At 53.6% G+C, this 19173-nt stretch overlaps 1 protein-coding gene across 3 annotated transcripts in view; it reads left to right on the top strand.

Moving 5' to 3' along the window:
- Positions 1-18974, top strand: part of MAST1 (microtubule associated serine/threonine kinase 1) — a 42521-nt gene extending 23547 nt beyond the window's left edge. For all 3 annotated transcript variants that reach the window (XM_055236423.2, XM_055236424.1, XM_055236422.2), the window contains 16 exons: positions 1297-1376; positions 1466-1674; positions 8242-8380; positions 8480-8612; positions 8756-8921; positions 9154-9255; positions 9417-9539; positions 10091-10200; positions 10912-11090; positions 11168-11412; positions 12387-12593; positions 12812-13041; positions 14589-14711; positions 14801-14937; positions 17345-17532; positions 17630-18974. In XM_055236423.2, the coding sequence (XP_055092398.1) occupies positions 1297-1376; positions 1466-1674; positions 8242-8380; positions 8480-8612; positions 8756-8921; positions 9154-9255; positions 9417-9539; positions 10091-10200; positions 10912-11090; positions 11168-11412; positions 12387-12593; positions 12812-13041; positions 14589-14711; positions 14801-14937; positions 17345-17532; positions 17630-18891 (3633 nt within the window). In that variant the 3' untranslated portion in view covers positions 18892-18974. The remainder of the gene's footprint in view (positions 1-1296; positions 1377-1465; positions 1675-8241; positions 8381-8479; positions 8613-8755; positions 8922-9153; positions 9256-9416; positions 9540-10090; positions 10201-10911; positions 11091-11167; positions 11413-12386; positions 12594-12811; positions 13042-14588; positions 14712-14800; positions 14938-17344; positions 17533-17629) is intronic.
- The last annotated feature ends 199 nt before the right edge of the window (positions 18975-19173 follow it).

Raw genomic sequence — 19173 nt, forward strand, 5'->3', positions numbered from 1 at the left:
TAGTTATAATTTGCCTTTCTGTTATTGTGAGATTGAGAATTTTTTTTTTTTTGAGATGGAGTTTTGCTATTGTTGCCCAGGCTGGAGTGCAATGCTGCTATCTCGGCTCACCACAACTCTGCCTCCTGGGTTCAAGCAATTCTCCTGCCTCAGCCTCCTGAGTAGCTGGGATTACAGGCATGCGCCACCATGCCCAGCTGATTTTGTATTTTTAGTATAGATGGAGTTTCTCCATGTTGGCCAGGCTTGTCTTGAGCTCCTGACCTCAGGTGATCCACCCGCCTTGGCCTCCCAAAGTGCTGGGGTTACAAGCATAAGCCATTGCGCCCGGCCAAGAATTTTATTTTATTTTATTTTATTTCTTTTGAGATGGAGTCTCGCTCTGTCGCCCAGGCTAAAGTTCAGTGGCATGATCTCTGCTCACTGCAAGCTCTGCCTCCCGGTTTCACGCCATTCTCCTGCCTCAGCCTCCCAAGTAGCTGGGACTACATGTGCCTGCCACCATGCCTGGCTAATTGTTTTGTATTTTCAGTAGAGATGCGGTTTCACAGTGTTAGCCAGGATGGTCTTGATCTCCTGACCTCATGATCCGCCCACCTCGGCCTCCCAAAGTGCTGGGATTACGGGCGTAAGCCACTGCGCCTGGCCCGAATCTTTTAGTGTGTTTAAGAGCTGTAACTCTGGGTGGGTACAGTGGCTCATGCCTGTAGTCCTTACTCTTTGGGATGCCAAGGCAGGCAGATTGCTTCCGCCTAGGAGTTCAAGAGCAGCCTGGGCAAGATGGCAAAACCAAAATACTAAAATTAGCCTGGCATGGTGGCATGTGTCTGTGGTCCCAGCTACCTGGGAGGCTGAGGCAGGAGAATCACTTGAGCTCTAGAGGTGGAGGCTGCAGTGAGCATCACTACACTCCAGCCTGAACATCAGAGTGAGAACCTATCTCAAAAAAAAAAAAAAAAAAAAAAAAAGCTCTAACTGTAATTTACTTACCTCGCCCACTTTTTTCTCTTCAATTGTTAGGCTTTTGTTATTGATTTTTGGGAACTCTTTATATATTTATATATTAGGATGACTATTTTGTTGGTTTCCTGCTATCTTTTCTAGTGGAAGAAGATGGGAATATGTCTTCAGAGTCAGTCTTGGGTTCAAGTCCTGACTTTCTCTTTCATTATGGCACTTGGATGAAGGACTCTCTCATTCTTTCTGTGCCTCAGTTTCCCCATGTGTAAAATGAAATTAAAAGCATCCTACTCTCATGATGATGATGGTGGTGTGGTCTCCATCTTTTCCCTGAAGGGCCGCAGCAGCAAGGCCAAGAAACCGCCGGGGGAGAATGACTTTGATACCATCAAGCTCATAAGCAACGGTGCCTACGGGTGAGCCACCCGGGGCTCTGGCGGGGGGAGGGTGGCGGAGGCCGGGTGTCTCGGAGGTGACGGCCGGTCCTCGCTCTCTCCCCCTGCAGCGCTGTCTACCTGGTGCGGCACCGCGACACGCGGCAACGCTTTGCCATGAAAAAGATCAACAAGCAGAACTTGATCCTCCGCAACCAGATCCAGCAGGCCTTTGTGGAGCGCGACATCCTCACCTTCGCCGAGAACCCGTTTGTGGTCGGCATGTTCTGCTCCTTCGAGACGCGGCGCCACCTCTGCATGGTCATGGAATATGTGGAAGGTGTGGCTGCCTGCGGGGCTGCAGGGAAGATGGGGCCGTGCTCACTGGTCAGGGCTGCGGGGTGGCCTGCCTGAGCCGCAGTCACCATATTGATTAGTCGGCCTGTATGTTTATCCATCTATTTATTTCTCCAGTCATTGATTTGTCCATCCATTCTACCTATATATTTATTCAGTCATCTATTGGTTTGTTTTTCATTTCATTCAACATAAATACATTCAGTCTGACCTATTATCCATCCAACTATCCTTCTATCTACTGATTTGCTAATCCATCTGTTTTTCCATCCATACATCCATTAACCTGTTTATTTTTATTTATTTATTTATTTATTTATTTATTTATTCATTTATTTATTTTTTGAGACGGAGCCTTGCTCTGTCACCCAGGCTGCAGTGCAGTGGTGCGATCTCGGTTCACTGCAACCTCCGCCTCCCGGGCTCAAGCGATTCTTATGCCTCAGCCTCCTGAGTAGCTGGGATTACAGGCCTGTGCCAACATACATGGGTAATTTTTCTATTTTTAGCAGAGACAGGGTTTCGCCATGTCTGCCAGGCTAGTCTTGAACTCTTTTTTTTTTTTTTTTGAGACGGAGTCTTGCTCTGTCGCCCAGGCTGGAGTGCAGTGGCGCAATCTCGGCTCACTGCAAGCTCCGCCTCCCGGGTTCAAGCCATTCTCCTGCCTCAGCCTCTCCAAGTAGCTGGGACTACAGGCGCCCGCCACCACGCCTGGCTAATTTTTTTGTATTTTTTTTTTTTTTTTTTTTTTTTTTTTTTTTTTTTTTTTTTTTTTTTGAGACGGAGTCTCGCTGTCGCCCAGGCTGGAGTACAGTGGCTCCATCTCGGCTCACTGCAGGCTCCACCCCCCAGGGTTCACGCCATTCTCCTGCCTCAGCCTCCCAAGTAGCTGGGACTACAGGCGCCCGCCACCTCGCCCGGCTAATTTTTTTGTATTTTTAGTAGAGATGGGGTTTCACCGTGTTAGCCAGGATGGTCTCGATCTCCTGACCTCGTGATCCGCCCGCCTCGGCCTCCCAAAGTGCTGGGATTATAAGCGTGAGCCACCGCGCCCGGCCTTAGTCTTGAACTCTTGACCTTAAGTGATCTGCCTGCCTGGGCCTCCCAAAGTGCTGGGATTACAGGCATGAGCCACTGTGCCAGGCCTATTTTATTTATTTATTTTTGAGACGAGATCTCTCTCTGTTGCTCAGGCTGGAATGTAGTGGTGCGATCACAACTCACTGCAGCCTCAAATGCCTGGGCTCAAGTAATCCTCCCATCTCAGCCTCCCAAATACCTGGGATGATAGGTGCGGACCACCACACTCAGCTAATTCTTGGGAGGCCAAGGTGGGCAGATCACAAGGTCAGGAGTTCAAGACCAGCCTGGCCAGCATGGTGAAACCCTGACTCTACTAAAAATACAAAAATTAGCTGGATGACACACTCCTATAATCCCAGCTACTCGGGTGGCTGAAGTGGGAGGATTGTTTAAACACAGGAGGCAGAAGTTGCAGTGAGCCAAGATCGTGCCACTGCACTCCAGGTTAGGCTGAGATCATGCCATTGCACTCCAGCCCTGGCAACTGAGCAAGACCCTGTCTTGCAAAAAAAAAAAAAAAAGTTTTTTTTGTTGTTTTTTTGTTTGTTTTGTTTTTTATGCAGTCTCCCTGTATTGCCCAAGTTAGTCTCCAACTCCTGGGTTCAAGCAACCACCCTGCCTCAGCCTCCCAAAGTCCTGGGATTACAGGCACGAGCCACCAAGCCCATCCCATATACCTGCTTATTAATCCACCTTTCCATCCGCCCCTCACATCCTGCAATTTGTCTATGTGGTTGTCCATCTGTTTATCCATCCATATGTCTGTTTACCATTATACACCTATTTTTATTTATTATTTTTTTTGAGACAGAGTCTCGCTCTGTCACCCAGGCTGGAGTGCAGTGGCGCAATCTCGGCTCACTGCAAGCTCTGCCTCCTAGGTTCACGCCATTCTCCTGCCTCAGCCTCCCAAGTAGCTGGGATTACAGGTGCCTGCCACCACGCCCAGCTAATTTATTTTGTATTTTTAGTAGAGACGGAGTTTCACTGTGTTGGCCAGGATGGTCTCAATCTCCTGACCTCGTGATCTGCCCACCTCGGCCTCCCAAAGTGCTGAGATTACAGGTGTGAGCCACCGTGCCAGGCTTATACACCTATTTTTCCATTTTTCCTTTTTTTTTTTTTTTTTTTTTTTTTTGTGAGACGGAGTCTTGCTCTGTCACCAGGCCGGAATGCAGTGGCGCGATCTCAGCTCATTGAAAACTCCGACTCTCTGGTTCAAGCGATTCTCCTGCCTGAGCCTCCCGAGTAGCTGGGATTACAGGTGTGTGGCACCACGCCCAGCTAATTTTTTGTATTTTTAGTAGAAATGGGGTTTTCACCATGTTGGCCAGGCTGGTCTCGAACTCCTGACCTCAGGTGATCCTCCCACCTCAGCCTCCCAAAGTGCTGGGATTACAGGTGTGAGCCATAGCTCGAGGCCCATATATTGTTTTTAATCCATCCATGCATGTATTCACCCAAATGTTAATCCATCTATTGTCCAAAAACACACATGCTGTGCCTATTAGGACACATACATGATCCCTGGGGCCTCAGCTGTGCCTCCTCCAAGCCTTCCAGTCAACCACCCAGCCACTCAACAAACGCCTCCTCATCATCTCCCTCGTGTCACATGCTGTGCTAGGTGCCAGTGACACAGAGGAGGCCCAGGCACAGACATCTCCCCCTCATGGAGATTCCATTCTGGTCTGTATAGACAGACAATAAACAAGCAGAGCAAGCCAAAAGAGATAAAGACATTTTATTTATTTATTTATTTATTTATGGAGTCTCGCTCTTTCACCCAGGCTGGAGTGCCGTGGCGTGATCTTGGTGCACAGCAACCTCCATCTCCCAGGCTCAAGGATTCTCATGCCTCAGCCTTCTGAGTAGTGGGGACTACAGGCATGCCTCCACCATGCCCAGCTGATTTTTGTATTTTCAGTAGAGACGGGGGTTTCACCAGGTTGGCTAGGCTGGTCCTGAACTCCTGACCTCAGGTGATCAGCCCACCTTGTCCTCCCAAAGTGCTGAGATTACAGGCATGAGCCACCATGCCCAGCCAGGACATTTCATAGTGAGGACATGAGGTCCATGAGGCTGGAGGAGGTGATGGGGAGGCAGGCAGGGAGCTTCTCAGAGGCCTGGATTATGATGGGATAAGTGACCTGCTAGTACAAAGTCTCTTAGGTGACAATTTGGATTTGGAGGAGTGGCAAGCAGGCCCGTGGAGCCGAAGCCAAGTGAGCAAGGGAGGGGAGATGAGGATGAAGGGGCACTGGATCAGGAGGGCATTCCAGAGCCTGGAATGGCATTGGATTTCATTCTGAGTGCAACAGAAGGTCACTGGAGCGTTGTTGTTTTTTTTTTTTTTTTCTTTTTCTTTTTCTCTCTTTCTTTCTTTCTTTTTTTTTTTTTTTGAGATGGAGTCTCATTCTATTGCCCAGGCTGGAGTGCAGTGGCGCATCCTCAGCTCACTGCAACCTCCACCTCCCGAGTTCAAGCGATTCTCCTGCCTCAGCCTCCTGAGTAGCTGGGATTACAGGCGTGCGCCACCACACCCACCTAATTTTTGTATTTTTAGTAGAGATGGGTTTCATCATGTTGGTCAGGCTGGTCTCAAACTCCAGACCTCATGATCTATCTGCCTCAGCCTCCCAAAGTGCTGGGATTACAGGCGTGAGCCACCATGCCCGCCTTTTTTTCTCTTTTTTTTTTTTGAGATGGAGTCTCACTCACGCTGTCACCCAGGCTAGAGTGCAGTGGAGTGATCTTGGATTACTGCAACCTCCGCCTCCAAGGTTCAAGCGATTCTCCTGCCTCAGCCTCCCGAGTAGCTAGGATTACAGGCGTGTGCCACCACATCTGGCTAATTTTTGTATTTTTAGTAGAGACAGATTTTCACTATGTTGCAGGCTGGTCTCAAACTCCTAGCCTCAAATGATCCATCAGTCTCGGCCTCCCGAAGTGTGGGGATTACAGGCGTGAACCACTGCGCCCAGCCTTATTTTGTTTTATTTTTAGTGCATTGTCCAGGCTGGAGTGCAGTGGTGTGATCACAGCTTACTGCAGCCTTGAACTCCTGGGCTCAAGCAATCCTCCCACCTTAGCCTCCCAAGTAGCTGAAACTATAGGCAGGCACCACCATGTCCAGCTAATGGAGGGTTTTAAGTAGATTTGATATGATCAGATTTATGTTTTAAGAAAATCCATTTGGAGGCCCATTATGGTAGCTTACGACTGTAATCGCAGCACTTTGGGAGGCCAAGGCAGGCAGAACACTTGTGGTCAAGAGTCCAAGATCAACCTACCCAGCATGGTGAAACCCTGTTTTTTTTTCTTTTTCTTTTTTTCTTTTTTTTGAGACAGAGTTTCGCTCTCATTGCCCGGGCTAGAGTGCAATGGCGCGATCTTGGCTCACCGCAACCTCGTCCTCCCAGGTACAAGCGATTCTCTTGCCTCAGCTTCTTGAGTAGCTGGAATTATAGGCATGCACCACCACGTCTGGCTAATTTTGTATTTTTAGTAGAGATGGGGTTTCTCCACGTTGGCCAGGCTGGTCTCGAACTCCCAACCTCAGATGATGTGCCTGCATCGGCTTCCCAAAGTGTTGGGATTACAGGCGTGAGCCACTGTGCCCAGCCAATGAAACCCTGTTTCTACTAAAATTACAAAAATTAGCCAGGAGTGGTGGTGCACGCCTATCATCCCAGCTACTTGGGAGGCTGAGGAACAAGAATCGCTTGAACCCGGGGGTGGTGAGTGGGCAGAGGTTGCAGTGAGCCGAGATGGAGCCACTGCACTCTAGCCTGGGTGACAGAGCCAGACTCTGATTCAAAAAAAAAAAAAAAAAGAAAAAGAAAAAGAAAAAAATTAAGAAAAGAAAATCCATTTGGCTCTTGTGGACAGAGCAGAATCAGGAGACTAGGAGGTAGATGACTGCTCTAGTCCAGGGTCATTGCAGAGGAGGAGGAGAGAAGGGGTCCGAATCAGTATCTCTGTGGTGAGTCTGAGTGCACAATAGTTGTGCTCAAATGCAGATTCCTGGGCCCCACCCTCAGCGAGTTTCTGAAACCCAGCAAAATCTCTCAGAAAAGAGAACAGAAAAAAGAAAGAAATCTATTAGCTTTCTTGGTCATTGGTGATTGAAAAACCAATATTACCTTCAGGAATGGCTGGATCTAAGTGCTCAAACCATTCCATCAGGAACCTCTCCATCTCTTGGCTCTGTACTCCCACATGTGGGCTTCCTTCTAGACAAGCCCTCATGTAGCAAGGTTGCCATCTAGCAAATCTCAGCTTACATTCTATGAGCTTTGCAATTCCTACAGGAAAAGAGTGAAAAATCCAAGGGCTAACTCACTGGAGCAACTTGGGTTACATACTGGCCCAGTTGCTGCACCTGGAAGGAAATCTAGCCTTTGTACGATAAAAAGGAAATAGATATTGAGAGACTGAAATAACAATGTCATTTACAGTAAATCTGGCAGAGGGGCGGGTGCAGTGGCCAGAGGCAGGAGGATCCTTTGAACCCAGGAGTTGGAGACCAGATTGGGCAACACATTGAAACTCTGTTTCTACAAAAAACCTTTTTTTTTTTTTTTTTTTTTTTTTTGAGATGGAGACTTGCTCTGTCACCCAGGCTGGACTGCAGTGGCGCGATCTTGGATCTCTGCAACCTCTGCCTCCCAGGTTCAAGCCATTCTCCTGCCTTAGCCTCTCGAGTAGCTGGGATTACAGGCGTCTGCCAACAAGCCAGGCTAACTTTACTATTTTTTTTTTAGAGATGGGGTTTCACCGTGTTGACCAGGCTGGTCTCGAACTCCTGACCTCAAGTAATCCACCCACCTTGGCCTCCCAAAGTGCTTTGATTTCAGGCATAAGCTATCACGCCCAGCCTTGAACAATTTTTTAATAATCAGCTGGGCATGGTGGCTCACATCTGTAGTCCCAGCTACTCAGGAGGCTGAAGCAGGAGGATTGCTTGAGCTAGGAGGTTGAGGATGCAGTGAGCTGTGATCTTGCCACCGCACTCTAGCCTGGGCAAGGGAGTAAGACCCTGTCTCCAAAAAAAAAAAAAAAAAAAAATCTAGTGAAGGCCAAGAATCTGCATCTAAGGCTTCCAGCTCCAAGGTTCAGACACCAGGAGACAGAGGGCTGTGCTTCCAGATGCAGTTGATAAGTGGGTAGCCTTTGTTCCCCAGCTAAACCTCACCTCCACCAACAGCTGCCTGCATGACCCATCCTTTCTTTGAGTCTCCATCCCTTTGTGTATAAGATGAGCTGATGACAACAACTTTGGAGGATGGCTAAGAGGACAAGAAGAACCCAGTAGAGGACCTGGAGGGAGGGAGGCCCCTCTCAGAGCCTCAGTTTCTCTTATCTGTAAAATGGGTACAACATAACATGAGAAGTTGGTTCTATGGCGCATGTCTAGAGGCAGGAATGCTTCCCTCTTTACGTGGGCCCATTTCCTGGCCTGCAGGCGGCGACTGTGCCACCCTGCTGAAGAATATCGGAGCGCTGCCAGTAGAGATGGCCCGCATGTACTTTGCCGAGACGGTGCTAGCCCTGGAGTATTTGCACAACTATGGCATCGTGCACCGCGACCTCAAGCCTGACAAGTGAGCTTTGATCTTTCCCATCACTCCCTCTCTGCCCCTCGGGAGGCCAGGAGGCAGAATGGACGGGCCTCATCCCTGAGACCCCGCCTGTGCCTACAGCCTCCTTATCACCTCCATGGGTCACATCAAGCTCACGGATTTCGGCCTTTCCAAGATGGGGCTCATGAGCCTCACCACCAACTTATATGAAGGCCACATTGAGAAGGATGCCCGGGAGTTCCTGGACAAACAGGTGTGTGTGCTGGCATGGGGGTCTCTGCGGGTGGAGTGACCCTGCGGGTGGACTACCTCGGGAACCCAGGGCCTGGTGGGGGGCACAGCTCTCCCTCGAGGGCCCTCCTGTGGCCAGGGTGTGGGCTGACAGCCTGCCCCCAGGTGTGTGGGACCCCAGAGTACATCGCGCCTGAGGTCATCCTGCGTCAAGGCTACGGCAAGCCAGTGGACTGGTGGGCCATGGGGATCATCCTCTACGAGTTCCTGGTGGGCTGTGTGCCCTTCTTCGGAGACACACCAGAGGAGCTATTTGGACAGGTCATCAGTGGTACGTGGCTTTGCAGCGCACAGGGGCAGGGCGTGGTGTGCATGGAGAGATGGACAGGCCCAGGGTTCCAGGGACTTCAAAAGCGACCCCCCAGAGGATCGCTTGCACCCAGGAGGTCAAGGCTGCAGTGAGCCATGATCGTGCCACTGCACTCCAGCTTGGTGACACAGTGAGATCCTGTCTCTAAACAACAACAACAAAAACCGCCCCTAAGTTCCGTTTTGTTTTGCAGATGACATCTTGTGGCCCGAGGGGGATGAGGCCCTACCTACAGAGGCCCAACTCCTCATATCCAGCCTCCTACAGACCAACCCTCTGGTCAGGCTTGGGGCAGGTAAGTCTGCCATGCAGAGGAGCTGAGGGCCCACTGATAGAGAGCAGGACTCCAAAACCCCAGGCCCAGCCTGTGCTGTGGCCCCGGGGCGGAAGAAATGGGGGGCGGGGCTGGGCTGCTGGGTTGGCCATCAGCTGTGGCTGGAATTCCTTCCGTCCCAGGCGGCGCTTTTGAGGTGAAGCAGCACAGTTTCTTTCGAGACTTGGACTGGACCGGGCTGCTGAGGCAGAAGGCCGAGTTCATCCCCCACCTAGAGTCGGAAGATGACACTAGCTACTTTGACAGTGAGCTGGGACACCAGGCACGGCCTGGGTCGAGGGGTGGGATCCGGGAAGAGGGACCCTAGGGTAAGTAAAGCCTGGGATAGGGCCCGGCTAAGTACCAAGATGTGATGACTAGGTGCGAAGGTGGTATTTTGGTGGGGGCGGGGCCAAGTGGGGCGGGGCTGACATACGGGCGGGGCTCAGGCTGAAATGTAGGTAAGAACCTGAGATTGGGGTAGGTGTGGGGCGTGGACTGGGGTGAGTTGTGAGTGTGGGTCTGGAACTGAACTAGAGAGAGCTACTAGCGCTCAGAATGGCCTGGGGTGATGCCAGGGTGCAGAGCACTGTAGGTGGGGCGTGGTCTCTTTGGAGGCGGGGCTAGACGGTGCCACTGAGAATGGGGCAAGGACCTTGCCTGGGAGCGGAGCCTAAATTAAATACACTAATGAGGCAGGGGCGTGGCCTGACCTGAAGACTTGTAAACCCGGCTTGAACCAGGACTGGGCTCCTGTGGGGATGTGATATGAGGAGGAAACCCGTACCCGCAGTCACAGCCCATACCCGCTCCCCAGCCCGCTCAGACAGGTATCACCACGTGAACTCCTATGACGAGGATGACACGACGGAGGAGGAGCCCGTGGAAATCCGCCAGTTCTCTTCCTGCTCTCCGCGCTTCAGCAAGGTGGGCCAAGGCTGGGTGTGGGACAGGGCGAGACCCCGGGAGGGATGGGGCTTGGAGAGACAGTGAGAAACAGGTTCCCTGGTGCCCAAGGTCTCAGGAGCAGGAAGTTATTGATGGGGCGGGTGTCTGGGAAGTGGTAAGGCCACGCGAGAGGCAGGTTCGGGAGTCTATGGGACGGGCCTTTGGCATTGAGTAGAATCTAACAGGAATCAGGACAGTTGTGCAGATTGAGGCCATGGTGGGGCGGGGCTAGGTCTGGGTGGGGCGGGGTCAGGACGTGGGAATGAGGCCAGCAGTGAAGGCAGAGTAAAGCCCAGTGAAGTCTTGCTTTTATTTATTTATTTTTATTTTTCCTAATAACAGGCAGAGAAGCCATAGGCCTTGCTTTGAGAAGCAACTTGTAGAGGGGTGCAGGGCCTAGCCTGGGCTAAGGAGACATAAATTAAGGGGGTTGCCGGGAAGATGGGGCTGCGTAGAGGGCAGACTGGTCAGGGCATGGTAGGGGCAAAGTCTAGAATAAAACGTAGGGCCTAACTTTGTGGGGTGGGGCCTGAACTGAAAAATTATAGGTTGGCGGATCATGCACAATTGGGCGGAGCCAGGCCTCGGAGGGTGGAGTGCCCTTTGCGGGGGATCCACTGCCAGGAAGCTGATTAGCTCCAGAGTGAAAGTGGAACCCGGGCTGGACTTGCCTCCCACCACCACCTACAGGTGTATAGCAGCATGGAGCAGCTGTCGCAGCACGAGCCCAAGACCCCAGTAGCAGCTGCAGGGAGCAGCAAGCGGGAGCCGAGCACCAAGGGCCCCGAGGAGAAGGTGGCCGGCAAGCGGGAGGGGCTGGGCGGCCTGACCCTGCGTGAGAAGACCTGGAGAGGGGGCTCTCCGGAGATGTGAGCAGGGGAATGGCGGAGTTTGGGGGCGGGGTCGAAGGGGGCGTGTCTTCCCTAACCACGCCCCCTCCGTGCAGCAAGCGATTCTCCGCGTCCGAGGCCAGTTTCCTGGAGGGAGAGGCCAGTCCGCCGTTGGGCGCCCGCCGCCGTTTCTCGGCGCTGCTGGAGCCCAGCCGCTTCAGCGCCCCCCTAGAGGACGAGGATGAGGCCCGGCTGCGCAGGCCTCCCCGGCCCAGCTCCGACCCCCCGGGCTCCCTGGATACACGAGCCCCCAAAGAGGAGACTCAAGAAGGCACCTCCAGCGCCGGGGACTCCGAGGCCAGTGAGTGCCCTATCGTGCTGCCTTCCCCAATCTTCCCCAATGTCCTACTGGTCATATAGTGAGCATCCCACGAGCCTGGTGCTGTTTATGAAAGATCTCAGGTACTATTCACATTGCAATTTGGGATTTTTTTTTTTTTTTTTTTTTTTTTTTTTTTTGAGACAGAGTCTCACTCCATCACCCAGGCTGGAGAGCAGTGGTGTGATCTCGGCTCACTGCAACCTCCACCTCCCAAGTTCAAGTGATTCTCGCATCTCAGCCTCCTGAGTAGCTGGGATTACAGGTGCGTGCCGCCACCCCCGGCTAATTTTTGTATTTTTTTTTTTGAGACGGCGTCTCGCTCTGTCGCCCAGGCTGGAGTGCAATGGTGTGATCTCAGCTCACTGCAACCTCCGCCTCCTGGATTCAAGCGATTCTCTTGCCTCAGCCTCCTGAGTAGCTGGGACTACAGGCACCCGCCACCACGCCCAGCTAATTTTTATACTTTTAATAGAGATGGGGTTTCACCATGTTGGCCAGGATGGTCTCGATCTCTTGACCTTGTGATCCACCCGCCTCGGCCTCCCAAAGTGCTAGGATTAGAGGCGTGAGCCACCGTGCCCAGCCAATTTTTGTATTTTTTGTAGAGATGGGGTTTCATCATGTTGGCCAGGCTGGTCTCGACTCCTGACCTCAAGTGATCTGCCTTCCTTGGCCTACCAAAGTGCTGGGGTTACAGTCGTGAGCCACCGCGCCCAGCCCAATTTGGGATTCTTAACATTAGAAACACCCCAATGCCATGGTCAGTCAGTGATAGAGACCAATACAGACTATGTCTCTATATGAGGAGCAGTGCGGCATGCAGGTTACCTGCTCAGATGAAACTCACCATTCATCAGGGGTAAAAAGTGGGAAAAGCATTCCAGGCAGGGAAACAGCATGTGGGAAATCCCTGGCCTTGGACTGATTCCTAACACACCTGCTTTCTGTTGCAGCTGACCGCCCACTCCCAGGCGACCTCTGCCCACCCTCGAAGGATGGGGACGCATCAGGCCCAAGGGCTACCAATGACCTGGTTCTGCGCCGGGCGCGGCACCAGCAGATGTCAGGGGATGCGACAGTAGAGAAGAGGCCTTCTCGAACTGGGGGCAAAGTCATCAAATCGGCCTCAGCCACTGCCTTATCTGTCATGATTCCTGCAGGTAATGCTGGGCCCCACCTGGCAGGGGAGGGGCTGCCCCCCATTTGAGGCAGGACAGACCAATGAAAATGCTGCATTTTCCCTGTCCACCATAATTGGCTCCAGGCTGGACCAATGAGAGGCTGCTCTGCCATTTTGACTTGGGAGGAGGGAGGAGCAGATACAGGGAGATGTATATCTTCTTGGTTCTGATTTCTGACCATGGTTGTGTGTCTGTAGTGGACCCACATGGAAGCTCACCCCTTGCTAGTCCCATGTCTCCACGATCTCTGTCCTCCAACCCATCCTCACGGGACTCCTCACCCAGCCGGGACTACTCACCAGCTGTCAGTGGGCTCCGCTCCCCCATCACCATCCAGCGCTCGGGCAAGAAGTATGGCTTCACACTGCGTGCCATCCGTGTCTACATGGGTGACTCGGATGTCTATAGTGTCCACCACATTGTCTGGGTGAGTACTCACGGGTGGAGTCTCCATCACAGAGTGGAGGGTAGGGGGGAAAAGGCCCCTCCAGCTCAAACCAGTTAGCCTGGGTGAGACACCTCTGTGACCCTCTATGCCTCTTCCCTCTCTGAACCTGTTTCTTTTTTCTTTTACTTTTTTAATTTTAGGCGGAGTCTCACTCTGTCGCCAGGCTGGAGTGCAGTGGCACGATCTCGGCTCACTGCAACCTCCGCCTCCTGGGTTCAAGCCATTCTCCTGCCTTAACCTTCCGAGTAGCTGGGACTACAGACAGGCACACGCTACCACGCCCAGCTAATTTTTGTATTTTTAGTAGGGATGGAGTTTCACCATGTTGGCTAAGATGGTCTCGATCTCTTGACCTCGTGATCCACCCACCTCGGCCTCCCAAAGTGCTGGAATTACAGGCATGAGCCACTGCGCCTGGCCGAGCCTGTTTCTTCATCTGCAAAATAAGGAGAATAGGCCAGGAGCAGTGGCTCAGGCCTGTAATCCCAGCACTTTGGGAGGCAGAGGTGGGCAGATCACTGGAGGTCAGGAGTTCCAGACTAGCCTGGCCAATATGGTGAAACCCCATCTCTATTAAAAATACAAAAATTGGGCCGGGCACGGTGGCTCACGCCTGTAATCCCGGCACTTTGGGAGGCCGAAGCGGGTGGATCACGAGGTCAGGAGATGGAGACCATCCTGGCTAACATGGTGAAACCCCGTCTCTACTAAAAATACAAAAAATTAGCCAGGCACGGTGGTGGGCGCCTGTAGTCCCAGCTACTTGGGAGGCTGAGGCAGGAGAATCACTTGAACCCGGGAGGCGGAGCTTCCAGTGAGCGGATATTGCACCACTGTACTCTAGCCTGGGCAACAGAGCAAGACTCCGTCTCAAAAAAAAACAAACAAAAACAACAACAACAACAAAAAACTGGCCAGGCGCAGTGGCTCACGCCTGTAATCCCGGCACTTTGGGAGGCTGAGGAGGGTGGATCACAAGGTCAGGAGTTCGAGACCAGCCTGACCAACATGGTGAAACCCCATCTCTACTAAAAATACAAAAAAAATTAGCCAGGCGTGGTGGCGGGCGCCTGTAATCCCAGCTACTCAGGAGGCTGAGACAGGAGAATCGCGTGAACCCGGGAGGCAGAGCTTGCAGTGAGCCGACATTGCGCCACTGCACTCCAGCCTGGGTGACACAGCGAGAGACTCTGTCTCAAAAAAAAAAAAAAAAAAAATTAGCCGGAGGTAGTGGCGCATGCCTATAATCCCAGCTACTTGGGAGGCTAAGGCAGGAGAATCGCTTGAACCTGGGAGGCGGGTGTTGCGGTGAGCCAGGATTGCGCCACAGCACTCCAGCCTGGGTGACAGAGTGAGACTCTGTCCAAAAAAAAAAAAAAAAAGGTGGGGGGAGGAATAATTACTATTTCACAAGGTGTTATGAGGATTCTAATGCATGCAGAGCTAAGTGTCCTGCATATAAGTTTAAGAGGTTTCCCTGTTACCAATCCCACTAACCCTGTCCCTATGGGGTGCTCTTTTCCCAGCACGTGGAGGAAGGAGGCCCAGCCCAGGAGGCAGGACTCTGTGCTGGGGACCTCATCACCCATGTGAATGGGGAGCCTGTGCATGGCATGGTGCATCCTGAGGTCGTGGAGCTGATCCTTAAGGTGAGTGCAGGGAAGGAGGCACCCTGGGTGGAGGGTGAGGGAGGCCTGAGCAGCTCCTAGCAGAGCATTTTCCCCCATTCTTCCCCCAGAGTGGCAACAAGGTAGCAGTGACCACAACACCCTTTGAAAATACCTCTATCCGCATTGGTCCCGCAAGGCGCAGCAGCTACAAGGCTAAAATGGCTCGGAGGAACAAGCGACCCTCCGCCAAGGAGGGCCAGGAGAGGTAGGCACAGCCGTAAACAGCCTGGTCTTTGAGCAGTGGGTGGAACTCAGGCAGGAGGGGCACAGATGAGGATGGAGAAGGGAAGCACACGGGAAAGGTGGCGGGAACAAGTCACCAACAAGCAAAGGGAAGAGGACAATTAAGAGGGGCTGCGGGCTGGGCGCGGTGTCTCATGCCTGTAATCCCAGCACTTTGGGAGGTCGAGGCAGGCAGATCACGAGGTCAGGAGTTCGAGACCAGCCTGGCCAATATGTTGAAACCCCGTCTCTACTAAAAATACAAATATTAGCCTGGCATGGTGGCGCTCGCCGGTAGTCCCAGCTACTTAGGAGTCTGAGGCAGAAAAATCCCTTGAACCCAGGAGGTGGATGTTGCAGTGAGCCAAGATTGTGCCACTGCACTCCAGCCTGGGCGACAGAGTGAGACTCTGTCTCAAACAAACAAAAAAAGAGAGGCTGGGATGACTCACGCCTGTAATCACAGCACTTTGGGAGGCTGAGGCAGAAAGATCACTTGAGCCCAGGAGTCAAATTAGGGGCAACATAGAGAGACCCCGTCTCTACAAAAAGTTTAAAAAACTAGCTGGGTTTGGTGGCACACACCTGTGGTCTCAGCTACTCGGAGGCTGAAGTTGGAGGATTGCTTGAGCCTGGGAGGTCAAGGCTGCAGTGAGCTATGATCTCATCACTGTAGTCCAGCTGTGACAACAGAGCTAGATTCTGTCTCAAAAAAAAAAAAAAAAAAAAAAAAAAGAGGGGCTGTAAAAGTGGAAGGAGCCAAGAATGGAAGCTGTGCCAAGTTTCTAGGATCAGAGAAAAGCATTGTAGGAGGGTCTTGCACATATAGGTAGGCCCAGAAGATGTGAACTGGAAAGGGAGATGTCCAGAGATGGAGGGGGTCCAGGAGATGGTCCTATCCTGTTAGATGTGTTTAGACAGAACTGGGAAAGGCTAGAATAAGAAATGTCTATCTGGGCCGGACGCGGTGGCTCACGCTTGTAATCCCAGCACTTTGGGAGGCCGAGGCGGGTGGATCACGAGGTCAGGAGATCGAGACCACGGTGAAACCCCGTCTCTATTAAAAATACAATAAAATTAGCCGGGTGTGGTGGCGGGCGCCTGTAGTCCCAGCTACTCGGAGAGGCTGAGGCAGGAGAATGGCCTGAACCCAGGAGGCGGAGCTTGCAGTGAGCCAAGATTGCGCCCCTGCACTCCAGCCTGGGCGACAGAGCGAGACTCCCTCTCAAAAAAAAAAAAAAAAAAAAAAAGAAATGTCTATCTGGAATGAGCATGCCAGGCAAGGTTCAGCCAACTGAAATCCTATCTTCCCTTATAGCTAGGAGGAGCTAGGTGGGAGGTGGGTGGGACCAGAAGAGTATTCTGTTTTGATCAGTGAGTTTGGCCCAGACAAGTACAGGGATTTGGGTGAGAGGAGCCAGATGGGGTTGAGTTAAATACATTTCTTCCCGCTCTTATAGGTGGGTTGTAGTGGAAGAGGAGGGACTAGAGGCAAGTGGGACTAAGTTGGTTTTGTTTGGATGTGTTTCTAGCCTGGACTGGGAGTGGCCAAAAGGTTGGGCGGGACCTGAAGTGGGAGGAGGGAGGAGCCAAGCAGCACTGAGTTAAGGGAAGTTCTGTCTTGATGGGTGGGTTGTAGTGAAAGACGGAGGGACTAGAGGGGTGGGCAGGACTAGAAGAGGTTGTTTTTGGCCGGGCGAGGTGGTTCACGACTGTAATCCCAGCACTTTGGGAGGCCGAGGCGAGTGGATCACCTGAGGTCGGGAATTCGAGACCAGCCTGACCAACATGGTGAAACCCCATCTCTACTAAAAATACAAAAATTAGCTGGGAGTGGTGGCTCACTCCTGTAGTCCCACCTACTCAGGAGGCTACTCACGAGGCTGAAGCACGATAATCGCTTGAACCCGGGAGGTGGAGGTTGCAGTGAGCTGAGATCGTGCCATTGCACTCCAGCCTGGGCGACAAGAGTGAACTTCGTCTCAAAAAAAAAAAAAAAAAAAGTTGGTTTTGTTTGGATGAGTGTTTGTAGCCAGAATTGGGAGTGGCCTAAAGTTGGGCGGGGCCTGAAGTAGGAGGAGCTAAAGGAAGTTCTGTCTTTATAGGTGCGTTGTAGTGGAAGAGGGAGGAGCTAGAGAGGTGGGCGGGGCAGATTAGGTTGGTTTTGTTTGGATGCTTGTTTCTAGCTTGGACTAGGAGTGGCCAAAGGGGGTGGGTGGGGACTGAAGTGGGAGGAGCCAAGCAGCACTGAGCTACAGGAAGTTCTTTGTCTTGATAGGTGGGTTGTAACTGGAGAGGGAAGGGCCAGAAGGGGTGGGTGGTCACCGTTGTGAGGCCGTGAAATGGGAGGAGCCAGGTCAAGGACGCTTGGCCCCCTCCGTGTCCCGCAGCAAGAAGCGCAGCTCCCTCTTCCGGAAGATCACGAAGCAGTCGAACCTGCTGCATACTAGCCGCTCGCTGTCGTCGCTGAACCGCTCGCTGTCATCCAGCGATAGTCTCCCGGGCTCGCCTACGCACGGCCTGCCGGCGCGCTCGCCCACGCACAGCTACCGCTCCACGCCTGACTCCGCCTACCTAGGTATTACCTCCTGCACCTGCGCGGGGACCAAGCAGCGCGGGGTGGCCTGGCTGGTGCTCGGGCTGTACTCACTCGCTTCACCTCCTGTCTCCCGCAGGCGCCTCATCCCAGAGCAGCTCCCCAGCATCGAGCACGCCCAACTCGCCTGCGTCGTCGGCGTCGCACCACATTCGGCCCAGCACGCTGCACGGACTGTCGCCAAAGCTCCATCGCCAGTACCGCTCTGCGAGATGCAAGTCGGCCGGCAACATCCCTCTGTCGCCGCTGGCACACACGCCGTCCCCCACGCAGGCGTCACCCCCGCCACTGCCGGGCCACACGGTGGGCAGCTCGCACACTACGCAGAGCTTCCCGGCCAAGCTGCACTCATCGCCTCCCGTCGTGCGCCCGCGCCCCAAGAGTGCCGAGCCCCCTCGTTCGCCGCTCCTCAAGCGCGTGCAGTCGGCTGAGAAGCTGGGAGCCTCTTTGAGTGCGGACAAGAAGGGCGCGCTGCGCAAACACAGCCTCGAGGTGGGCCACCCGGATTTCCGCAAGGACTTCCATGGCGAGCTGGCGCTGCATAGCCTTGCGGAGTCCGACGGTGAGACGCCCCCAGTCGAGGGCCCTGGCGCGCCCCGGCAGGTCGCTGTCCGCCGCCTAGGCCGACAGGAGTCACCTTTGAGCCTGGGCGCGGACCCGTTGCTGCCCGAGGGTGCCTCCAGGCCACCAGTGTCAAGCAAGGAGAAGGAATCCCCGGGGGGCGCCGAGGCGTGCACCCCACCCCGCGCGACGACCCCTGGTGGCCGGACCCTGGAGCGGGACGTCGGCTGCACGCGGCATCAGAGCGTGCAGACGGAGGATGGCACTGGCGGGATGGCCAGGGCTGTGGCCAAGGCGGCGCTGAGCCCGGTGCAGGAACACGAGACAGGCCGGCGCAGCAGCTCTGGCGAGGCGGGCACGCCCCTGGTACCCATTGTCGTAGAGCCTGCGCGGCCCGGGGCTAAGGCTGTGGTGCCTCAGCCTCTGGGCACGGACTCCAAGGGGTTGCAGGAACCCGCACCCCTGGCGCCTTCCGTGCCCGAGGCCCCCCGGGGCCGGGAGCGCTGGGTGTTGGAGGTGGTGGAGGAGCGCACCACGCTGAGCGGGCCTCGCTGCAAGCCCGCCTCCCCAAAGCTCTCCCCGGAGCCCCAGACACCCTCCCTAGCCCCAGGGAAGTGCAGTGCACCCAGCAGTGCAGCGACCCCAGTCCCACCCGCATCCCTCTTGGGCTCGGGCACCAAGCCTGAACTGGGGCTGACCTCCCGGTGCCCTGCTGAAGCTGTGCCCCCAGCAGGCCTGACCAAAAAAGGAGTGTCCAGTCCCGCACCCCCGGGACCATAGCCAAGGGGGGCATCGGCCCCGCGCTGTACAGCCGCCTGTATACATATGTACACATATAAATAAAGTGCGTCCGTGCTGCGTGAGTTTTCTGGGGCTCACTCCTCTCCAGGCAAGGCGAGACAGCACACGACCCTACCCCCATGCCCAGGTGTTTTTTGGGAGGTGGGACTCCAGTTCTGGTTACCATGGAGAGTGGAGGGAATTTTTGATAGACACCTCTTGTGGTCCCACTTCTGGTCTCACCTCTGCACCAACTGCCCCCAAACCTTTAGGGGGAGAATT

The sequence above is a fragment of the Symphalangus syndactylus genome, chromosome 13 (genome assembly GCF_028878055.3).
Source record: "Symphalangus syndactylus isolate Jambi chromosome 13, NHGRI_mSymSyn1-v2.1_pri, whole genome shotgun sequence".
NCBI classification, from domain to species: Eukaryota; Metazoa; Chordata; class Mammalia; order Primates; family Hylobatidae; genus Symphalangus; species Symphalangus syndactylus.